At 41.3% G+C, this 19,083-nt stretch overlaps 1 protein-coding gene across 1 annotated transcript in view; it reads right to left on the bottom strand.

Annotated features, from left to right (window-relative positions):
• MUC2 (mucin 2, oligomeric mucus/gel-forming) overlaps positions 1-19,083 on the bottom strand; it is a 64,268-nt gene that overhangs the window by 41,925 nt on the left and 3,260 nt on the right. The window contains 12 exon segments of the mRNA XM_043516367.1: positions 153-247; positions 1,373-1,537; positions 2,291-2,428; positions 5,923-5,992; positions 7,096-7,206; positions 8,891-9,029; positions 9,364-9,481; positions 10,329-10,454; positions 10,886-11,102; positions 11,478-11,587; positions 12,251-12,341; positions 12,984-13,098. Coding sequence (XP_043372302.1) covers positions 153-247; positions 1,373-1,537; positions 2,291-2,428; positions 5,923-5,992; positions 7,096-7,206; positions 8,891-9,029; positions 9,364-9,481; positions 10,329-10,454; positions 10,886-11,102; positions 11,478-11,587; positions 12,251-12,341; positions 12,984-13,098 — 1,495 coding nt within the window.

The following is a 19,083-nucleotide window of genomic DNA, read 5'->3' as shown; positions in this document are numbered from 1 at the left end:
GGATGCACTCAATGCCATTGGACAGGTAATCATTACAAAATTTGAACCAATTTTTATGGCCAAGTTACAATAATCCCTTGAACATATGTATATGTATTAAGACTTGTATTAGACCAATGCCAAAAGGTGTCAGTATAGTATAAAATCCACACCTTATAATATTCCACAGGATCAATGACTGAGTGACATCTGGCAAAAGGAGATTCTGAATTTTTCAGTAAGGAACACCAATATTCAGCATAATTTTCTGTAACAAAAGGAGAGAGAACAAATATTTTCCTTGCATCATACCCTGTTTCACCATATTGTCACATTACAGTATGCAAAATAATCTGACCCAAGCAACAAAATGATAAAAATGAGAACCCTAAACTTTTCTGGGAGTGGAGAGATCACACAGAACCACTATAAATTTGGCCCACAGTCTCTGATTCAAATACCTAACGGCAAACACATAGTGGAAATCATATCCTATTAATGTAGTCTGCCTGCACAGAATTGTCTTCCTCTAGCCTCCAATTGTTTGAGAACCCATGATCAGAGGATCACAAATCCAAGCGGAACATAAAAAGAAGCAATAATGCTAAGAAAGGTGCACCACTACTCCAGACATATATTTTAATATATTAACAACTTTTCTTCTGTGTCTTTCAACACAGGGTTGCCCCTGCAATTTCCCACTGAACTGTCCATCTCTTTTATAGAGTCACAGATTCAAAGGCCAGAAGAGGCCATTATGATCATCTAATCTGACCTCCTGTATAACACAGACCATAAAACGTCCCCAAAATAATTCCTAGAGCAGATCTTTTAGAAAAATATCCAATATTGCTTTTAAAATTATCAGTGATAGAGCATCTACCAGGAGCCTTGGTAAATTGTCCCAATGATTAATTACGCTCACTGTTAAAAATATTCTTATTTCCAATATGAATTTGTCTAGCTTCAACTTCCAGCCATTGGATCAAAACCTATGGCCTGAACAGAAAGCTGAACACTGGACCCTCAGATTAAGAATCTGATACATTGCCACGTAAATTCTCCAGAGTCCCATAAATGACTAATGGCATTTTGAAATAACAGTCTTATTTTATATTTATTACCATCTGAAACAGGCAGAGCAAGGACTTAACCTTGGGTCTTCCACAGCCCATTTGCATGCCTTAACTACAGGAAAATCAATTACTCTCAAGGGGAAGCATCTGTTAGCTGGCATGTGCAAGCCCACAGTACATCAGACAAGCACACACATTATTAACTTGTCAGCCTTAATCTAAATAAAGATTATTATTTTGAGACTGCTATTTGATTGACTGTGTATGAGATATAGAATTTGGAGGAAAGAGGATCTATGAAAATGTAGTATTCTTACCGCTTTCAAAGCTGAGAGCACAAGGGTCTTCCAAATGATCCACTTGGTCTTTACAAGTGGCTTGTGCTTTCCAAGTGTTAGCAAAGGCAGATCCTGTAGCTTCTACCAGCCCACCAGCTGTTTTAAAATCATCATATTCTATGCCATTGAAATTCCCACAAAGACCTGTTGAGAAAAAAATGTGTTTTTTAAAAAATATTATTATTCATTCTTCTTCTAAAAGAGCAACAAAAGAGGAAAAGGATGATTTACCACATGACTAACAATCAGAACATCAAACAGACGGCTCCTCCAACTAAGTATTAAAATTGCAATCACAAAAAGTAGGCATTTGGGGGGGTCTCACTTTAAAAATCCAAGTTCTGGGGCAGGTGGTCTTCAACTGGTGTTCGGTGTTTTGGGGGATTCTCCCTATCATTCTTTTATGGAATAGTTTCCCAAGACTGGCCACTTTTAAGTAATTTAAAACTAGACTGAACAAAGGAGTGTGGAATATATTCCCGCGATCCATTCTGCATTGACAGGGGGGTGACGGGTTTATTTAATCTGTAATATCAATAATTCATCTGTAAAATGTGTGAGCTGTGGGGCCATTCTCTCATGAAATTTTGGATTCTGCTCTCATTCTTTCTATATTCAACCAGCTAAGCATTTCTGTCTCTAGAGCCGGTGCCCTTTAAAAAATATGTATCACTAAATATGAAAAAGTGTTCATTCCTTAAGTCTATATTAGTATCTTACAGGCACACAGTTCCCTTAGTATCTTAATTAGTATGGAAGAATTCATTAGCTCACAATTTCTTGCTATGCCAGTCACAGACACATCTCACCATCAATGTTAAGAACACACAGCATTTCAGTTGTAATTATTTTGGCTGCATCTTTCTCCTTTAGAAGTAGACATAAGTAGGCACTTACCTTGCAGTTTTCCTTGGGCAGATTGATCCACAATCACAAACAGCTGCATGATTGGAACCAACTGGATTTGTAGCTTGAGACCAAAATAGGTATGCACAATGAGATGGTATGAAGTTGGCTGGAAAATTGAGAAGCTTGCTGGAAAAGGAAAGAAAAGTCATGTTTCCCTGATTTTTTTTATTTGTTTTTATCACCTCTTTCTGTTATCATCCAGAAATGTCACAGACAGGAAAACATTAGCCTGCTGAAAGCAACACTTTACATGAGCAGCCTGAGTCACCATCTGACCTGAAAACAGCAACAGGCAGAGGACCAAGGATCAGATTCTGATAGATCCAATGCTATGAAAACACGGAATATTCAAAGACTATTGTATCAACTTTATAAATGTTACATTTTTCATTATGTGCTAGTTAGTGATTGTATTCCTGGCTCAAAGGATGCTTCCCACAGGAACTAAAGACACTGGATAGTAATTAATGCAAATCCCCAAGACCAAAACCATGCAGGTAACAAATCTTGTAAAGTTTTGCACCCTCTGGGCAATAGCATCTACTGGTTTGACCTAGTTCAAAAAGTCTTAACAGGCAGAGGACTTGAAACTGTACAAAATGACAGCCCGGACCTGGGAGATATTCTCTCCCACATGATCCAAGAACTTGCATGAGTCTGTGTCCAGAGACAGACTTTGTGAGAGGGCCCAAAATACTTTAAAACCTACCCGAGATTCCATGTGGAAGATGGGTGATTGCTTGGTGAGCCAGACATGCATATAAACTGTTCAGAGTTTTAAAGATAGGGGTTTTTTTTAAATGCTTTTGTTCTGAATAACTAGTACTTGGCTTTATGAGGGCTGGCTGGTCACTATTAACCCTATCCTCACTGTCACTGAGAGAACAGCAGGTGCTGGACTGAAGTCAGATCTGCTGAGGTAATCACAGTTCATTGCAGAAGTCTGCAGCCTAAGACCCCCTCTGAAGGGAGAGGGTTGTGGGGGATCCTGCCCCAGGAAAGGTGATGTCTGGATGCCTGAGACATAAGTGGGGTGCCCTCCCAGAGCAGGAGAAGGTATGAGAGGTACAGTTAACTCAGGACCTGTGACACAAACCTCTCTTATTTTGCTCTGAAGAACACTGACTGCTTAGCTATAGTGCCAGCCCCTCCTATACTAACAACCCAGCTACTTATGATGACTGTGTGGGATCAGGAATCAAACAGATCTCCGCCGCTCTGTGGCATGACGGCTCACAGGGCTGAGTTATATACTGCTGTATTAAAAGCTTTTTCGAAAAATCACTACCTCTGCCTATAACAGTATAACAATAAGTAAGAGTCTCCCTCCCTATGCCCCCCCGCTTAACTACCATTTGTTCCTGTTTCTGTTTGAAGACCTCCTTGTTCTTTCCACTTCCTCCGTGGGCTGGTCTATTTACTTAAGGGTTTGGTGCCTCAGATATCACAATGAATGCTGGGTACAATGAAATGGACAGCAGTGATAGTGACTTAAAGGGGTAACTCCCACTATCCTTTTGAGAGGAGAATGATGGTGACTCATAAGTTTCTGCCACTGTAATGACAAGCTATTCCAGTCAGATTCCTGTTTTAAAACCAGTTCAATCTAACACAAGATATCTGGAGCAACTAATGATAAGACTTTGGATATCCCCCCAAATAGAGAGAGGAATTGCCATACCAGAATAGACCAATGGTCTATCTAGTTCAGTGTCTTCTCTCCGATATTGGCCATGCTGGATAGCTCAGGGAAAGATGTTAAATCCCTGTCATGTGCAATACTACACTGCAGGGAACATTTCTTCTGGACCTCACCCAGTGATCAATGTACGCCCTTAAGTATGGAGACTGAGATTGCTTTCCTCATTTTGTTCTACATCCATAAATCAGTGTAGGAAAGGATTGTATGTCATATTATATCAAATGGAAGCACTACTCAATTGTAAATCTTAAAAAGAAGTAGCTCTTGAATAAAAGTAGCATCCCAAAATTGAACTCCCTATTAAACGTTCCTGGCTTCTAATATACAAGTACTGAACTTAATTGATGCTTGAGTTGAAGTCAAATCCAAAGAACAAAAAGAAGAGTTGTTTTTGAAGCTACCCATATATTTTTTAGCATAGGGTTTTCCAGTCACCTGTATTCCCCAGAACTGGGATTTTCAACCTAAGTCACAAACAGGTTTCAGAAGTCGTAACTACCCTGACCTTCCCATATTGCTAAATGGGAGAGGAGTCCCACTATGGAAAAGAGTGTCACAATATGGAAAGGTTTGAAAACCATAGCTGTTACTGATTGTGGCTGTGGCTATTTATCCCCAGGAACTGAACTGGGTGAATGTTAAACCAGCTCTCAGTATGTGCCAGCTGTTCATAAAACACTCAAAAACAGCTGAACTCTGACACACTTGAAAATATTATATATAGGCAATACAGCATTATCAAGCCTGAGTGGAAAAATCAACAGAACAGCCCTACAAAATAAATAAACTGGAAGAGCCAGGCCCACTGGTGCCTCTGTGATGTTGCCCAGAAAGAGTCGTATGCTAAGGTGAGGCTATTTAATATGTGGCCTGTAGATTATATTGTTCATTCTGTAGAGTACTTTGATCTGGATCCTTTCTACCAGGCAATTACAAACTTCTCCTTCCATGTGTGTCTGTCCTCCCTCCCCTATATCTATGCAACTGAATAGAAGGGGGGCAGTGCCTGAGAAGTGGTGCTGATTATGGAGCTGGTAACTCTACAGTTTAAACATTCACAATAAGCAGCACTAAAAGGATTTACAAATTTGGGGGAGGTTACTTCAAGATCCTCTGTTCTCTGTTTACTGATCTCCCACAACAACCCTCACAGATTCTGCCTCACTGCAAACATCTTTCTAGCGGAAGAAAGCTAAATGTGACTCTTTCTGTGTGCCATCAGCACTGATCTGCGCAACGCCACAGGGTGTTGTTTGACACAAATATAAAGTAACTGCCTCATTAAAGCTCCATACCCAAAATATACCTCCACTGAGCTTTCTATCCATGTCAGCTCAGCGACAGAGAGACCTAAGATCAGTCCCCAAGACCGCCAGCCTTGAAAAGAGTACTTAAAGGGAAAAGAGGAAACAAGAGGAAAAAGATCCTCTTGTTGGAATTTAAGTGATAGATACAAATCAGAAATCTTTTTCTCTCTCCTAACCAAAGTATACGGGTAAAAATTACCTGAGTTAAATATGACATTCCTGGTCCTATACAGAACATATGCTGGCAGTGAAGTTCATTTCTATCTATTTGTGTGAGGCACAGGCAGATTAAGCTGTTTGCCCAACGTCATACGGGAAGTCTGTGCAGAACTGGGGCTCAGGCCAGTGCCTTAATCACAAAACCATTCTTCCATCCTTACTGATTAACCTCTGTACACAGAGCCACCATCTCGTGGTTAGGTCACACATTCCTCCATGTATTTTCTCAAAACCCCTTCCTCTCAAGTTCTTTACATTGCAATCCAGTTCATTCCAGCACAAACATTCAGGAAATGCTCTCTGCCTTTCTTTCATCAAAGGCTCTAACACATAAAGAGCTTGCTTTTTCCTTAACATCAGATGTGCATTGGAGAGGTGGTCACATTCCTTACCTGTAACATGGGGCAAGTGCACTTCCAGTTCATTCAGCAGCACAGTGCCATCTGATCTGAAAACCAAGATCTGTGTGCAAGCAAAGAGAACTTGTTTAAATTACTGCAACTTCACGTATACAGAGGGAAACAGACCACAAACATTAACCTTAAAACTGGGGAGACAAGAAGGGATCACGCTACTTTGTGCAGACAAACTCAATATTCTAGTCACAATTTTTAAAAGGAGCAATCTAATTAGCTACTGAAGATTCTGTCTGCCCTAGCGTCCAGTACATGTACAAAGCTTTGGGCTTGATAGACAACTTTGTAATGTATACTAAAACAGTATCTACTAGAGAAAAAAAGCTTCAAGAAAGTCACTTATTCTGGATACCAATTTTGCCAGGTGGCTGAAGGCATTTGGTGCTTGACAACAGTGTGTGTAGGGATTTGCTATGTGTTATTTCTTACATAATTGTACAGCATTGATAGAATCATAAGGAAGTGCTTCTGGAAATTCTTAATACAAATTTTAGTATGTATTTTTGGGAACATAACTAGTTTCACAAATGTTACTGTCCAGATCCAAGAAGACCAGAACTATATGGCAGGAAAGGAGGAGAAAAAACTCACAGAGGTCTAGATATTATGATGATGGGAGCATTAGAGATAAATTAGAGAGACAGAACAGAAAAAAATAGATTAGGCAGAAGGGCAGATTGAATAAGAGTGAGAACTTCCAATTTCCCCCCTCACTATTAATCATGAGTGAAATTCAAACAGTTGAGAAGCTTGGCTTGATGAGTATTCAAGAGTTTGACTCCTAATCAGAACATCTTAGGTCTGCAAAATTGGACTTAAATCTCAATAAAATAAAATATCAAGGAGTTCTTATTTCCAAACAAACTGGAAATGCCAAGAAAGAAGACTCACAATGCTTCCAGCACTGGGCAGAACCAGAAAGAGCAAAAAGAAAGAAATAAGGAAGAAAAAGTCAAGCAAAAACTTTTAACTCTGAACTTCTTCAGACTGTGCAGTGCCGGTCTGATTTGTACAAACATTTGGACTGATTTTTATTTTTTCTGTATTCAACCATCCTTACTCAGGATCCCCAGAAAAAGATCATCAAAAGGGAGTAGAGAAAGAGGAATCAGAATCCACTCATCCAGCAAACCTCCACACATCACTTACATTTTTCTTGTTGTCTATTAACAGCACAACAGTCTTCAGACAGGTCTGTTTGTCTGTGGAGCCACAGGGAGACAGCTCTGCCAGGAGGGCATGAATGTCATTTATACCTCCCTGCAGTCAAAGTGGAAAAAACATAAATTAGTACAGTATGATGGGTTGTATAAACCCCACACTGGTTGAGAAGGGGTTAACTGGAGCCTGAGCACTCTATTACTCACACATTATTACACCTGGAGTATGTGTCAGGCTCAGGGATGAACAGGGCTGGATTTAGGGGCAGGCAACCTGGGTGACTTCCTGGGGTTCCAGGCTTGGGGTGCTGTTTTTGTTGTACAGATCCTAGCATGCAAATTTACTGTCTTATATGACATGGATAAATCATGCATACAAATTGTGAATCAAAATCATGAAATGGGCTATAAATGCAATAAAAAGTAAGGTATTCAAAATTTTAACAAATGGAGGGGGGGCGCCAAAGACGCTCCTCGCCTGGGGTGCCATTTGGTCTAGGACCAGGTTAAAAGGAAGGAGTTCAGTGTAGCTGGAAGAAGGAGAGAGATGATCTGGACTTCCATCTCTGTGGGAAGGGCCAGGTGGGATCCCCGCAGAGAAAGAACCAGGCGAAGGCTACAAGCATGCAAATAACTCCTAGGGTGAGCCTTGAAAAAGGAGCAGGACTCCAAAGAGACCACCATGTGGATAACAGTTCCACAGGAGAGCGGAGAACTTGGGGAAACCTAAGATAGACTAAAGTCTGAAATGGGTAGAAGTTGCTTAGTTTGTGTTTTGTCTGTTTTTAGGGTTTTACTGGGGGATTCCAGGGAGAAGCCCTGAGACCTTCTGCTCTGGAAGTAAAGTGAGACTGAAGAAGAGTCCAGGTGAGGTGGAAGGCATTATATTTGCTACCATTATTTTGTCAGACATTGTTTGGGACAGTCATACTTCAGAAGGGATGGAACTATAGTGTGACCTGTCTGGAAGGCCAAGTCATCACCAGACCAGACCACTAATGTCCCTAGGAAGAGAGCTAGGTGGAGTTGCTGAAATGCTGTTTCATGCGACACAGGAGCATTGTGGGACAGTGAGTCTATGACACACAGGAAGCTCTTTCATATCCTGAGCTGATTTCTGTCACAGAGGACTGAAATCATTTGTTAATCTAACAAACACTGTACAGCATTGCTTTTGAGAACTTTCTTTCTAGCACCACCACTGGAACTAGGACTTCCTTTCAAAGCTCCAGTGGCAAGCATTCAAGTGTTGGTAAGTCAGATCCTTGTTCTCTGGAGCAATGGGGACCAGGCACTTCAGGGACAAAGCGATGACATAACTCGCTGTGCTCTCCCCCACCCCTCCGATTGATTCAATATCACCCGAACACAAGCATAGGTGTATTACAGATTAGGTAGGACACTTCCAATCCTCATTTCAGATCTATTAGGCAGAGCTGAGTCCTTCAAGTTGCAGGACCAGCCATCTGTTCCCTAGCACCAATGTGCTCCTCTGGACTCTTATAAGTGAGACTGGGTTGGGTAGCATAAACCTGTTCCATAATCATCATGAAATTGGAAATGACTAAGGCAGTCAGAGTCTAGCAGGTGAGCACAAACCCTCACTACCACATCAGTGGACATTGGGGATCATGACTCACTTTGAATTCTCTGGTATAGACTCTACAGTGTCCTCCTTCCCAGGCTCAAAAAGTATAATGAAATAGTGATCTACAGCCACTAAATCAGAAGGCAGATGCATCTATATTTGCTATCTGAAAGAAGAGACCTTTAATACACGATACCTTGGACAACACATAGTAACAGTCTCCGTGGAAGGTGTATTTCTTCCCATCAAAGGTGGTGATGTGAGCACCTCCTTCCACTAAGCATGAGCCTGGACAGGGTAACTGCTTGCACACCCACCTGCCTGAATCACAGGTGCTAGAAACACAAATAAATAAGGAATCAAAAATGGGGTTAGGTGTCAGAGGGATGGAAAGCACTGTAAAACATCTGTATACAGAGTACCATTGGGACAAAGTACCCCTAGGTGCTTTGAAAATTTGTCATTGGCTGCTTATTTAAAACTCTCCTCTTCCACATATTACAGACTCAAGATGCCATAAAATTGGCTCACTATAACATCTTGGCATTGCCACACATGTAAAGGCACCAGGACTTTTGCAGCAGGACATATACAAATAGGTAGCAACTCTACTGACAGACCCATGCACAGCCATTCTGAGAGCAGTGTAGAGTGAATTGTAATCCTTACCATTTTTCACACTCATTGGTGATATTTTGCCCAGGTGAATACAGAGATCCATGCTGTTTGCAGTGACATTGGTTAATAGACACACAGCCTTTCCCATTGATGTCATCATACACAGTTCCTACAAAAACACAACCATAGGTTCTCATAGTTCATGTCAAAATACCTGCACCAACCAACCTAGGAGAAGCTCTTGGAGCAGGCACACTCTCAACCAGACCCAAAATTAATAGTAATTGAGGCTATCAAAAGGGGATTAGGCCACAGAGCTTCCATTGTTTTTAATGCTTAATTTAATATTTTAATGGAAGTTATGTGGATAAATCCCCTGGGCCACTTTGAAAATCTCAACTTAAATCTGCACATTCTAAATGATTGGATTTAAAATTCACCTAAACTATTGTTGTTGTGCTATCTCTGTGAAGGTATTTTCCAAGGTTGGCAAGAGGATCTTGAATATTACATTTGAGCTCATTGTCACATATTATTAATAATATCTCCATGTAGATAATATATATGTAATTATGCCCCTTCTCTGGGTTACCTACAGAGTCTGAATCCAGAAATTCTACATCTAAAAACATGCATGGCTACTGCTTAACCCAAAGGACCAACTCTCAGTTCAGAGACTGTAACAGTCTCATAAACTATGTGGCCTAGCCACAGACAGAAATAAAGAGCCTAACTGGGTTAATGTGAGTTAAATAGAGCCAAGCTAATGCATGACTTTTGTAAACATGCTAGAATTTTATTAATTTACAGGAACAAATTTACTCCACTGGTAAAATGTATTCATTTCTAAAATGTAACTTGCTTTATGCTGAATATTTCAATCCTGAATTTCTTGCTGGTTTTTTTAGTGAAGGTAAAGTATAGATAATACAGCCTTTTTCAGATACATTCTGGAGTATATGAAGAGACTTGAATCCAAACCTATTGTCTCATATAGGACTGAGAGAAACACCTACCTTCAGGGCAGAAGCAGCCATCCATGAAGTGCTCCTCACAAAGGCTGCTGATCTCCAAATGGGAACAAGTGCTTATGCATGGTGAGCTGCTTTCCTGGTAGATCATGTTTCCAGGGCACCTCTTAGCTAAAATAATGAAAGAAAAGATCAGTGACTTGAATATAAACTCTGCGTTCCACAGAAACCAAAGAACATATATTGGATCCAATGAAATCAGTGGAATTGACTCAGCTGCCTGCAATCTGGCCAAATGTATTTAATGTGTTTGATTTCTGAACCGCCTTTTTTCTTCTCTACATTCTTTTCTTGCTTCTTGAACAGAAGACAGTGATCCTAATCATGCTTCCACTGTAACTAATGGCAAAAAATCCCATTACTTTCACTGGGAGCAGGATCAAACCACATGGCTTTCAGTTGGAACATAATTTCTACTTCCAATAAATGTCCTTAACAACAAAAGCAAGGGAGGGGGAAACAGGAAATATACAAGATGAGCAGTTTTAAATATTTCATCCAGGATGAACTGATTGCTCTGCCAAATTTAGGAAGATGCTTACGGCAAAATTCTTCTGTCCTCCAGCTTCTAGGCCGGCCACCAGCATGGGAACATTGGCGAGAGTACTCAGAGATGGTGCTACAGAGACAGAAGGAATCCTTGGCTCCCTGGCAGGCACACTTATCCTGCATACAGGCTTGAACATACTTCTCCAGGTTCAGACGGAACTCACAGTCAGCGAATACTGAAGAAGTCAGCAGACTCAGACACTCATCACGCTAAGGAGGTGGGGGGGGAAAGAAAAGTTTAAAAGGCATCCCTGACACGCGAGTTTCTAGAGAGGTTCCTTTGTGCTAAAATGGTGCTTGGCTTCTGGACATTGCTAATGGTTGCAAAAGAGAGATGGGTCCAAGTCTTAGGTAATCTCTGGATAATTCTGTGTCAGAAACAGCGCACATGCAACTAAGATCTTTCATCAGTTCCTCTCCTCTTTTTAGAAGGCATAACAATGTTAATGCCTTTGGAGTTAGTTAGCGACACGGTATGTGCCTTGGAAAGTTCCGGCTCTTATCCATCTCCACACTCAGTGGTCTCCCCATATTGTAGGAAATCCACCTGCCAGCTAAGTAAAGTTGACCACTATGATTACTCACATGCTGATTACAGGTTGAGACAGTCTGTGTTTCATCAGGGTCCTCACATACTGTGTTGGGTTTGTTTATCTTTTGCATATTTCCAAATGTGATGGGATTGAAGATCATGTCTGTGAGGAAGATGTAAAAAAGTCTTGATAAACACAGCAAACTTAACAATACACATCTGATTCCTGGCACTCTAGTGATCTAGCAAGCTGTTTATTATATATCAGGCACTGTACCGACTATTTTAATACTATTAAGAAAATCCATTTCAGAAGAACATGAAAAGCTCACTAATATTCCAACAAGTGAGAAAGTCTACACCAGGAGTTCTCAAACGGGGGTCGGGAGGTTATTATACGGGGGGTCATGAGATGTCAGCCTCCACCCCAAACCCCGCTTTTCCTCCAGCAAATTGCTTCTGACCCTAATAGAATATCAGGGTTGGAAGGGACCTCATTTACTGGTGATAAATATATTTAAAAGTGTTTTTAGTTTACAAAGGGGGTCGCACCCAGAGGCTGGCTACGTGAAAGGGGTCACCTGTACGAAAGTTTGAAAACCACTGGCCTACACCACCAGAGACTCCACAGAATCAGCTGATTCACTTGGAATATAGTACACCATTAATAATTTATCTCTGTATCTCTTGGCAATCCCTGGAAAATCTCAGATGGAATTTAAGTTCCTGTACTGTAAATTCTACCTTTGCCCTCTTTGATGCTTCCACGTACAATATCTATAAGCGTGCCTTATATGGTATTTCTATATACTATCAGACCACTTACCATTAGAGAGAAATTCATTGTAGAGCTGCTGTCCATTGTAATCCCCACAAAGACCACACGTATTGTTGTTAAACTTGGCATCCAGCTCCAACTAAATAATGAAAACAAAACCAGAAAGAAAATCAGCTGTAGCACTAAAAAAAAAAACATTCCCAACAAGAATAAATTCACTAGGAGGAGAAGTTAATAGAGGAGAGATAGCGAATACCTCTCCATTGTAAATTAGGTTTCAGTACATCTAACATAATAGTAGCACCATCCAATGCAAACAATTACCAGGGGAAAATAAAAACATATCATGGAAGAATGTGAGACATTACTATACTATGATGGTGCCTCTTGTCAACATTATGTCAAAGCTTAGGAAGAAAGTGTGCTTTAAATAAAAAACTTTTCCCCTTAAGGGGTGAATTTATTCCTTGCTGGGAAGCTGAATAACAGAGCACAGCAATTCAAGGGACAAACAAATGGATTGCAGATCAGAATTTGTTAGGATTTTTAACCAAAATATTAGCTGTTTCTCATTCCCGTCTCATCTTCTCTTGAGAGTGAAGAAATGTTCATTTCTATGCCCAACTCCAGTCACATAATGGACAAAGGAACCTTCTCACCTGAGAATAAACTATCTCCATTCCTAGTTGGAAGAGGCTGCTTAACGCAACAACTCTGTTCAGCCTATGCTAATTTGTTAAAACCGAATAGTAGCAAAAGTAAAGTTTAGTGTCATACATACCATCAGTGAATCTTCACGGTTCCACATTAGAACAAGGCCCACTCTTGCATAGATTTTAGTGTAGATTTCACTGTTCTCAATCAGCAAACCAGAACTATAGTATGGTGTTGTTACACTGAGAAGAAGACAGTCAGAGATTTGGTATTAGATCTAATGTAGAAAACAAAAAGCAGTAAACTGAATGTCTTAGGTGCTGCAAGAGGAACATCAAAGTGCATGGAAGAACCAAGCTCTGCAGATTACACTTTTCTGGCCTCCATCGCTGAGTCCCACACAGCTGTTCTCTGTTGTACAGGACAGACTGTATTTAGCGGGGAATTAAATCCCCTTCCTCTCAGATACTTGCTGAGGTAAGATATATTTTGTTTGACCTGGTTTAAATTGCTCTAATCAGCATTTATTCCAGTTGGTCATAGAAATCCAGTTCAGATTCTTCCTATTTCAAGGCAGTTTTGAAAACTTCACTGCCTGATGCTTGCACAGACTTCATTAGATAACAATTATCTTCTGTGGCCATCACATATAAAATTTCAGACTTGACATTTTGATGCCATCTGGATTTTACCATGACAAGGCAAGGCAATCTCAGAGCCACGGGCTCCTTAAAGGGATAGATTCACTATCTCAGGCTAGAAAAGAAGGCAAAATGCCAGTGAAGAAATGTGATTCAGTTAGTAAAAGCAAAAAACAAAGAATCTGAACCTGGGAGAGCAAATATTCACTGCTCACCCATGATTGAGGTTCACATAGCAAATAGGCACAAGAAACTGAATAGTGTCTTTCATTTTCCAAAAATCATATACTGTTCCAGGAGACTGGATATCCCCTTTAAATAACCTTTATTTTTTGAGAGAATGGCTTCATGATTTGGGATGGGGACAATGCAGACATGGGGCCTGATGGTCAACACAGGTGGGAGAAAAATGTGGGGAGAAAAGAGCTTCTTAAAAGCATCAAAATTCAATAATCTAATCATAAGAGATGAATCATTAATAGAATCAGCAGAGGGTATTAATTTGACCCAAGTATCTCAAAGAGGATTGAGCAAAGATGCTGTTGACTGATAAGAAGCTGATCCACTGACTATCCACCCCACTGTTGCATGACTCCCTTATGCTCACTGTGTACATAAGCCACAGTGCAGAACTTAGTTCTGTGATAAAAATATTCCCGCAAACAGCTTCTTACAATAAAACCTAAATAGCTCAATACTTGACCAAACAGAATTAGTTACATTGGAATCCAGCCAAACCAATGAATATCTATTTCCTTCTCTAAACAGTTCTCAGAGCAAATGCTATTGCTAGTTTAATGGTGAGTGCACATGCATATATCCCCTCTCACTAATTTCTTTCCTAGCCTTTCACAAGGGTATTTGAAATCTTAATTTCTTGGTGCCAGAGCTTTTCTAACTACTCATCTTGCACATTTCTAATGCATGCAATCACTTTAGCTAGGGTCTAGACACTAAATAGAAACTAGAAAAGGAGTACTTGTGGCACCTTAGAGACTAACAAATTTATTAGAGCATTAGCTTTCGTGAGCTACAGCTCACTTCATCGGATGCATTTGGTGGAAAAAACAGAGGGGAGATTGATATACACACACAGAGAACATGAAACAATGGGTTTATCATACACACTGTAAGGAGAGTGATCACTTCAGATAAGCCATCACCAGCAACAGGTGGGGGGGAAAGGAGGAAAACCTTTCATGGTGACAAGCAAGGTAGGCTATTTCCAGCAGTTAACAAGAATATCTGAGGAACAGTGGGGGGTGGGTGGGGTGGGGTGGGGGGGAGAAATAACATGGGGAAATAGTTTTACTTTGTGTAATGACTCATCCATTCCCAGTCTCTATTCAGGCCTAAGTTAATTGTATCCAGTTTGCAAATTAATTCCAATTCAGCAATCTCTCGTTGGAGTCTGTTTTTGAAGCTTTTTTGTTGAAGGATAGCCACTCTTAGGTCTGTAATTGAGTGACCAGAGAGATTGAAGTGTTCTCCAACTGGTTTTTGAATGTTATAATTCTTGACGTCTGATTTGTGTCCATTCATTCTTTTACGTAGAGACTGTCCAGTTTGACCAATGTACATGGCAGAGGGGCATTGCTGGCACATGATGGCATATATCACATTGGTAGATGCGCAGGTGAACGAGCATCTGATAGTGTGGCTGATGTGATTAAGCCCTATGATGGTGTCCCCTGAATAGATATGTGGACAGAGTTGGCAACGGCTATCTTCGAGACACCACTGACTTCCTGAGGAAACTACAGTCCATTGGTGATCTTCCTAAAAACACCATCCTAGCCACTATGGATGTAGAAGCCCTCTACACCAACATTCCACACAAAGATGGACTACAAGCCGTCAGGAACAGTATCCCCGATAATGTCACGGCTAACCTGGTGGCTGAACTTTGTGACTTTGTCCTCACCCATAACTATTTCACATTTGGGGACAATGTATACCTTCAAATCAGCGGCACTGCGATGGGTACCCCCATGGCCCCACAGTATGCCAACATTTTTATTGCTGACTTAGAACAACGCTTCCTCAGCTCTCATCTCCTAATGCCCCTACTCTACTTGCGCTACATTGATGACATCTTCATCATCTGGACCCATGGAAAAGAAGCCCTTGAGGAATTCCACCGTGATTTCAACAATTTCCATCCCACCATCAACCTCAGCCTGGACCAGTCCACACAAGACATCCACTTCCTGGACACTATGGTGCTAATAAGCGATGGTCACATAAACACCACCCTATATCGGAAACCTACTGACCGCTATTCCTACCTACATGCCTCTAGCTTTCATCCAGATCATACCACACGACCCATTGTCTACAGCCAAGCTCTACGATATAAGTGCATTTGCTCCAACCCCTCAGACAGAGACAAACACCTACAAGATCTCTATCATGCATTCCTACAACTACAATACCCACCTGCTGAAGTGAAGAAACAGATTGACAGAGCCAGAAGAGTACCCAGAAGTCACCTACTACAGGACAGCCCCAACAAAGAAAATAACAGAACGCCACTAGCCATCACCTTCAGCCCCCAACTAAAACCTCTCCAACGCATCATCAAGGATCTACAACCTATCCTGAAGGATGACCCATCACTCTCACAGATCTTGGGAGACAGGCCAGTCCTTGCTTACAGACAGCCCCCCAACCTGAAGCAAATACTCACCAGCAACCACACACCACACAACAGAACCACCAACCCAGGAACCTATCCTTGCAACAAAGCCCGTTGCCAACTCTGTCCACATATCTATTCAGGGGACACCATCATAGGGCCTAATCACATCAGCCACACTATCAGAGGCTCCTTCACCTGCGCATCTACCAATGTGATATATGCCATCATGTGCCAGCAATGCCCCTCTGCCATGTACGTTGGTCAAACTGGACAGTCTCTACGTAAAAGAATGAATGGACACAAATCAGACGTCAAGAATTATAACATTCAAAAACCAGTTGGAGAACTCTTCAATCTCTCTGGTCACTCGATTACAGACCTAAGAGTGGCTATCCTTCAACAAAAAAGCTTCAAAAGCAGACTCCAACGAGAGACTGCTGAATTGGAATTAATTTGCAAACTGGATACAATTAACTTAGGCTTGAATAGAGACTGGGAATGGATGAGTCATTACACAAAGTAAAACTATTTCCCCATGTTATTTCTACCCCCCACCCCACCCCACCCCCCCACTGTTCCTCAGATATTCTTGTTAACTGCTGGAAATAGCCTACCTTGCTTGTCACCATGAAAGGTTTTCCTCCTTCCCCCCCCCCCCCCCGTTGCTGGTGATGGCTTATCTTAAGTGATCACTCTCCTTACAGTGTGTATGATAAACCCATTGTTTCATGTTCTCTGTGTGTATATCAATCTCCCCTCTGTTTTTTCCACCAAATGCATCCGATGAAGTGAGCTGTAGCTCACGAAAGCTTATGCTCTAATAAATTTGTTAGTCTCTAAGGTGCCACAAGTACTCCTTTTCTTTTTGTGAATACAGACTAACACGGCTGCTACTCTGAAACCTGTCAAATAGAAACTGACATTCCTACCACAAGCTACAGGTCACATCATGAACACTGGAGCATGAACATTTTTTAAAAAGAATTGTAAAACACTAGGCATCTACTTGAGAGCATGGAATCTTCTGGGATGAAGCTTTTTCTAATGCTGACTCTAAGCTAGGGAATCAGAACAGAAGAGTTTTGTAGCATTTATGGAACCAACACTGTAGCACCAAGCCTTGACATAAATAACTGTTCTTTCTTCTATTCTGATTTCCACCTTTGTACATTTTATTTCTTTCATTCTTTGATTTTATAATTGTTTCTTTTCTTATCTTATACAGGGTACCTGTAAAGTAGTAAAAATCCAATTCTGAAGATTGCCTCTGTGGAACATGCATCTATATGCAGATACTGGAGTTTGCAATGGGGATCCACACTTACTAGGATGGCTATGAGTACCTGCTATGGGATGGTGTTTGGCTTGCTTGTGAGTATCAGCTATGCCATTGAGATGCACAGAAGTGACATTTCAAAAATCTTTATCTGCTCTATGGAGCCCAAAATTCTGTGGCGATCCACAGAAGAACTAGAAAGTCTTAGGGTATGTCAACACTAGAAATGTAATATAAACTAGTAATTACTTCAGTGGTGCATGTTCACACTACCCTCCTTGGATCAGTGGTGCATGTCCTCACCAGGAGTGCTCTATCAGGAGAGCCCTCTCAGCTCCTCTGGGAGCTCCCTGCTGGGACCCTGGCTGCCCCACAAGCTCCCGAGTTCCCGGTGTACTGCCTCCTCTTCCATCCCCCTTCCCCACTGGGAGCTGCGGGAAGCTGCCTAGGGCTTCTTGCCCTCGGGGAGCGGGGTCAGTTGCCCCCGCTGCTCCCCACCCACCCCCAACCTTGGCACCCCCATCCTGCTCTCCGCTGGGAACCAGGCAGCCTTGTCAATTTGAAATTGACAAGGCTGCCCCTCTCCCAGTGGCAGAGGGGAGGGCACCAAGGCTTCTTGCTGTGGCTCCCAGCTGAGAGCGGGGTCCGAAGCTGCCAGGGCTTCTCACTGTAGTGCAGACACTGACATAATTAGGTAGACATAAGCTGCCTTATGTCGACTTAACTGTGTGGTGTAGACCAGCCCTTAGAGACTCACTCTTTCCTGCCCTCTGCTGATTGAATCTCAGGACCCCTTTAAAGCTGCAGAAGTACTACCAGTGGCGGAGGACTAAGTCTGAGTGCTGAACTCAGACCCAGCCCATCTCCCCTAGGCAGAGCATGATCCCCAAATCATTCAATATTATAACTTGAAAAACAGATGTCACCAAATCAGCATCTGAAGAGCTATATGATTACCACAATATCCAGTATTAATTTTGTGTTGGTAGTCAATGGATTGGGTCCTCCCCAGGCACTTTTAAAAATTCTATAGCTTTCATTGCATTGGCATGTATTGGTATTTTATATGCCACTGAGACATGTGCCACGGGTATGGTTTAAAGAGTATGAAAGTCTATAGAACACTGAATCCTATATACAGTGAAAACCTGTTCCACAAGTCTTCTTTTATTAGGGTTTTATTGCTTTATGAACAATACATAGGAGAAGAATAGGTTCAGTGAATAGGAAAGCAATCTTTAAAGGACCCTAAAAAGCTGCTTGTGAATTTCCTTTTAACACTTTGGTGAACAACTAAGCAATCTCTCATTTTTGGCAGTAATATATGTCAAAAAACTTCATGATATTTCTGAATATATTCTGGCTTGGTGCCTGGAAAATAGAACATTATTTTCTATTCCTTAATAGGCATTCACTGGAGTGGGTTTGACAGTTTTTAATAAAACCTGAGCTCTAATTAGAGGCAGCAATGACAACAGAGGGGTACATATTTATTTGATCATGTTAAAATCTGTTAAACCTGATCCAGGTTCTGGCACCCTTACTCCAGTGCCAGTACCTTACCTAGTAAGGGTCTCATTTGCTTCAGTGGGTCTCTAAGCAATATTGTTGTTCCTTCCCCAGAATTTCTTTTGCCTGGTGAAGGGCTCACAATAGATATCTTAATGCT

Source organism: Dermochelys coriacea, chromosome 6, assembly GCF_009764565.3.
Source record: "Dermochelys coriacea isolate rDerCor1 chromosome 6, rDerCor1.pri.v4, whole genome shotgun sequence".
Taxonomy (NCBI): domain Eukaryota; kingdom Metazoa; phylum Chordata; order Testudines; family Dermochelyidae; genus Dermochelys; species Dermochelys coriacea.
Note: the sequence above shows the minus strand (reverse complement) of the source record. Positions and strands in the feature narration are given on the sequence as shown.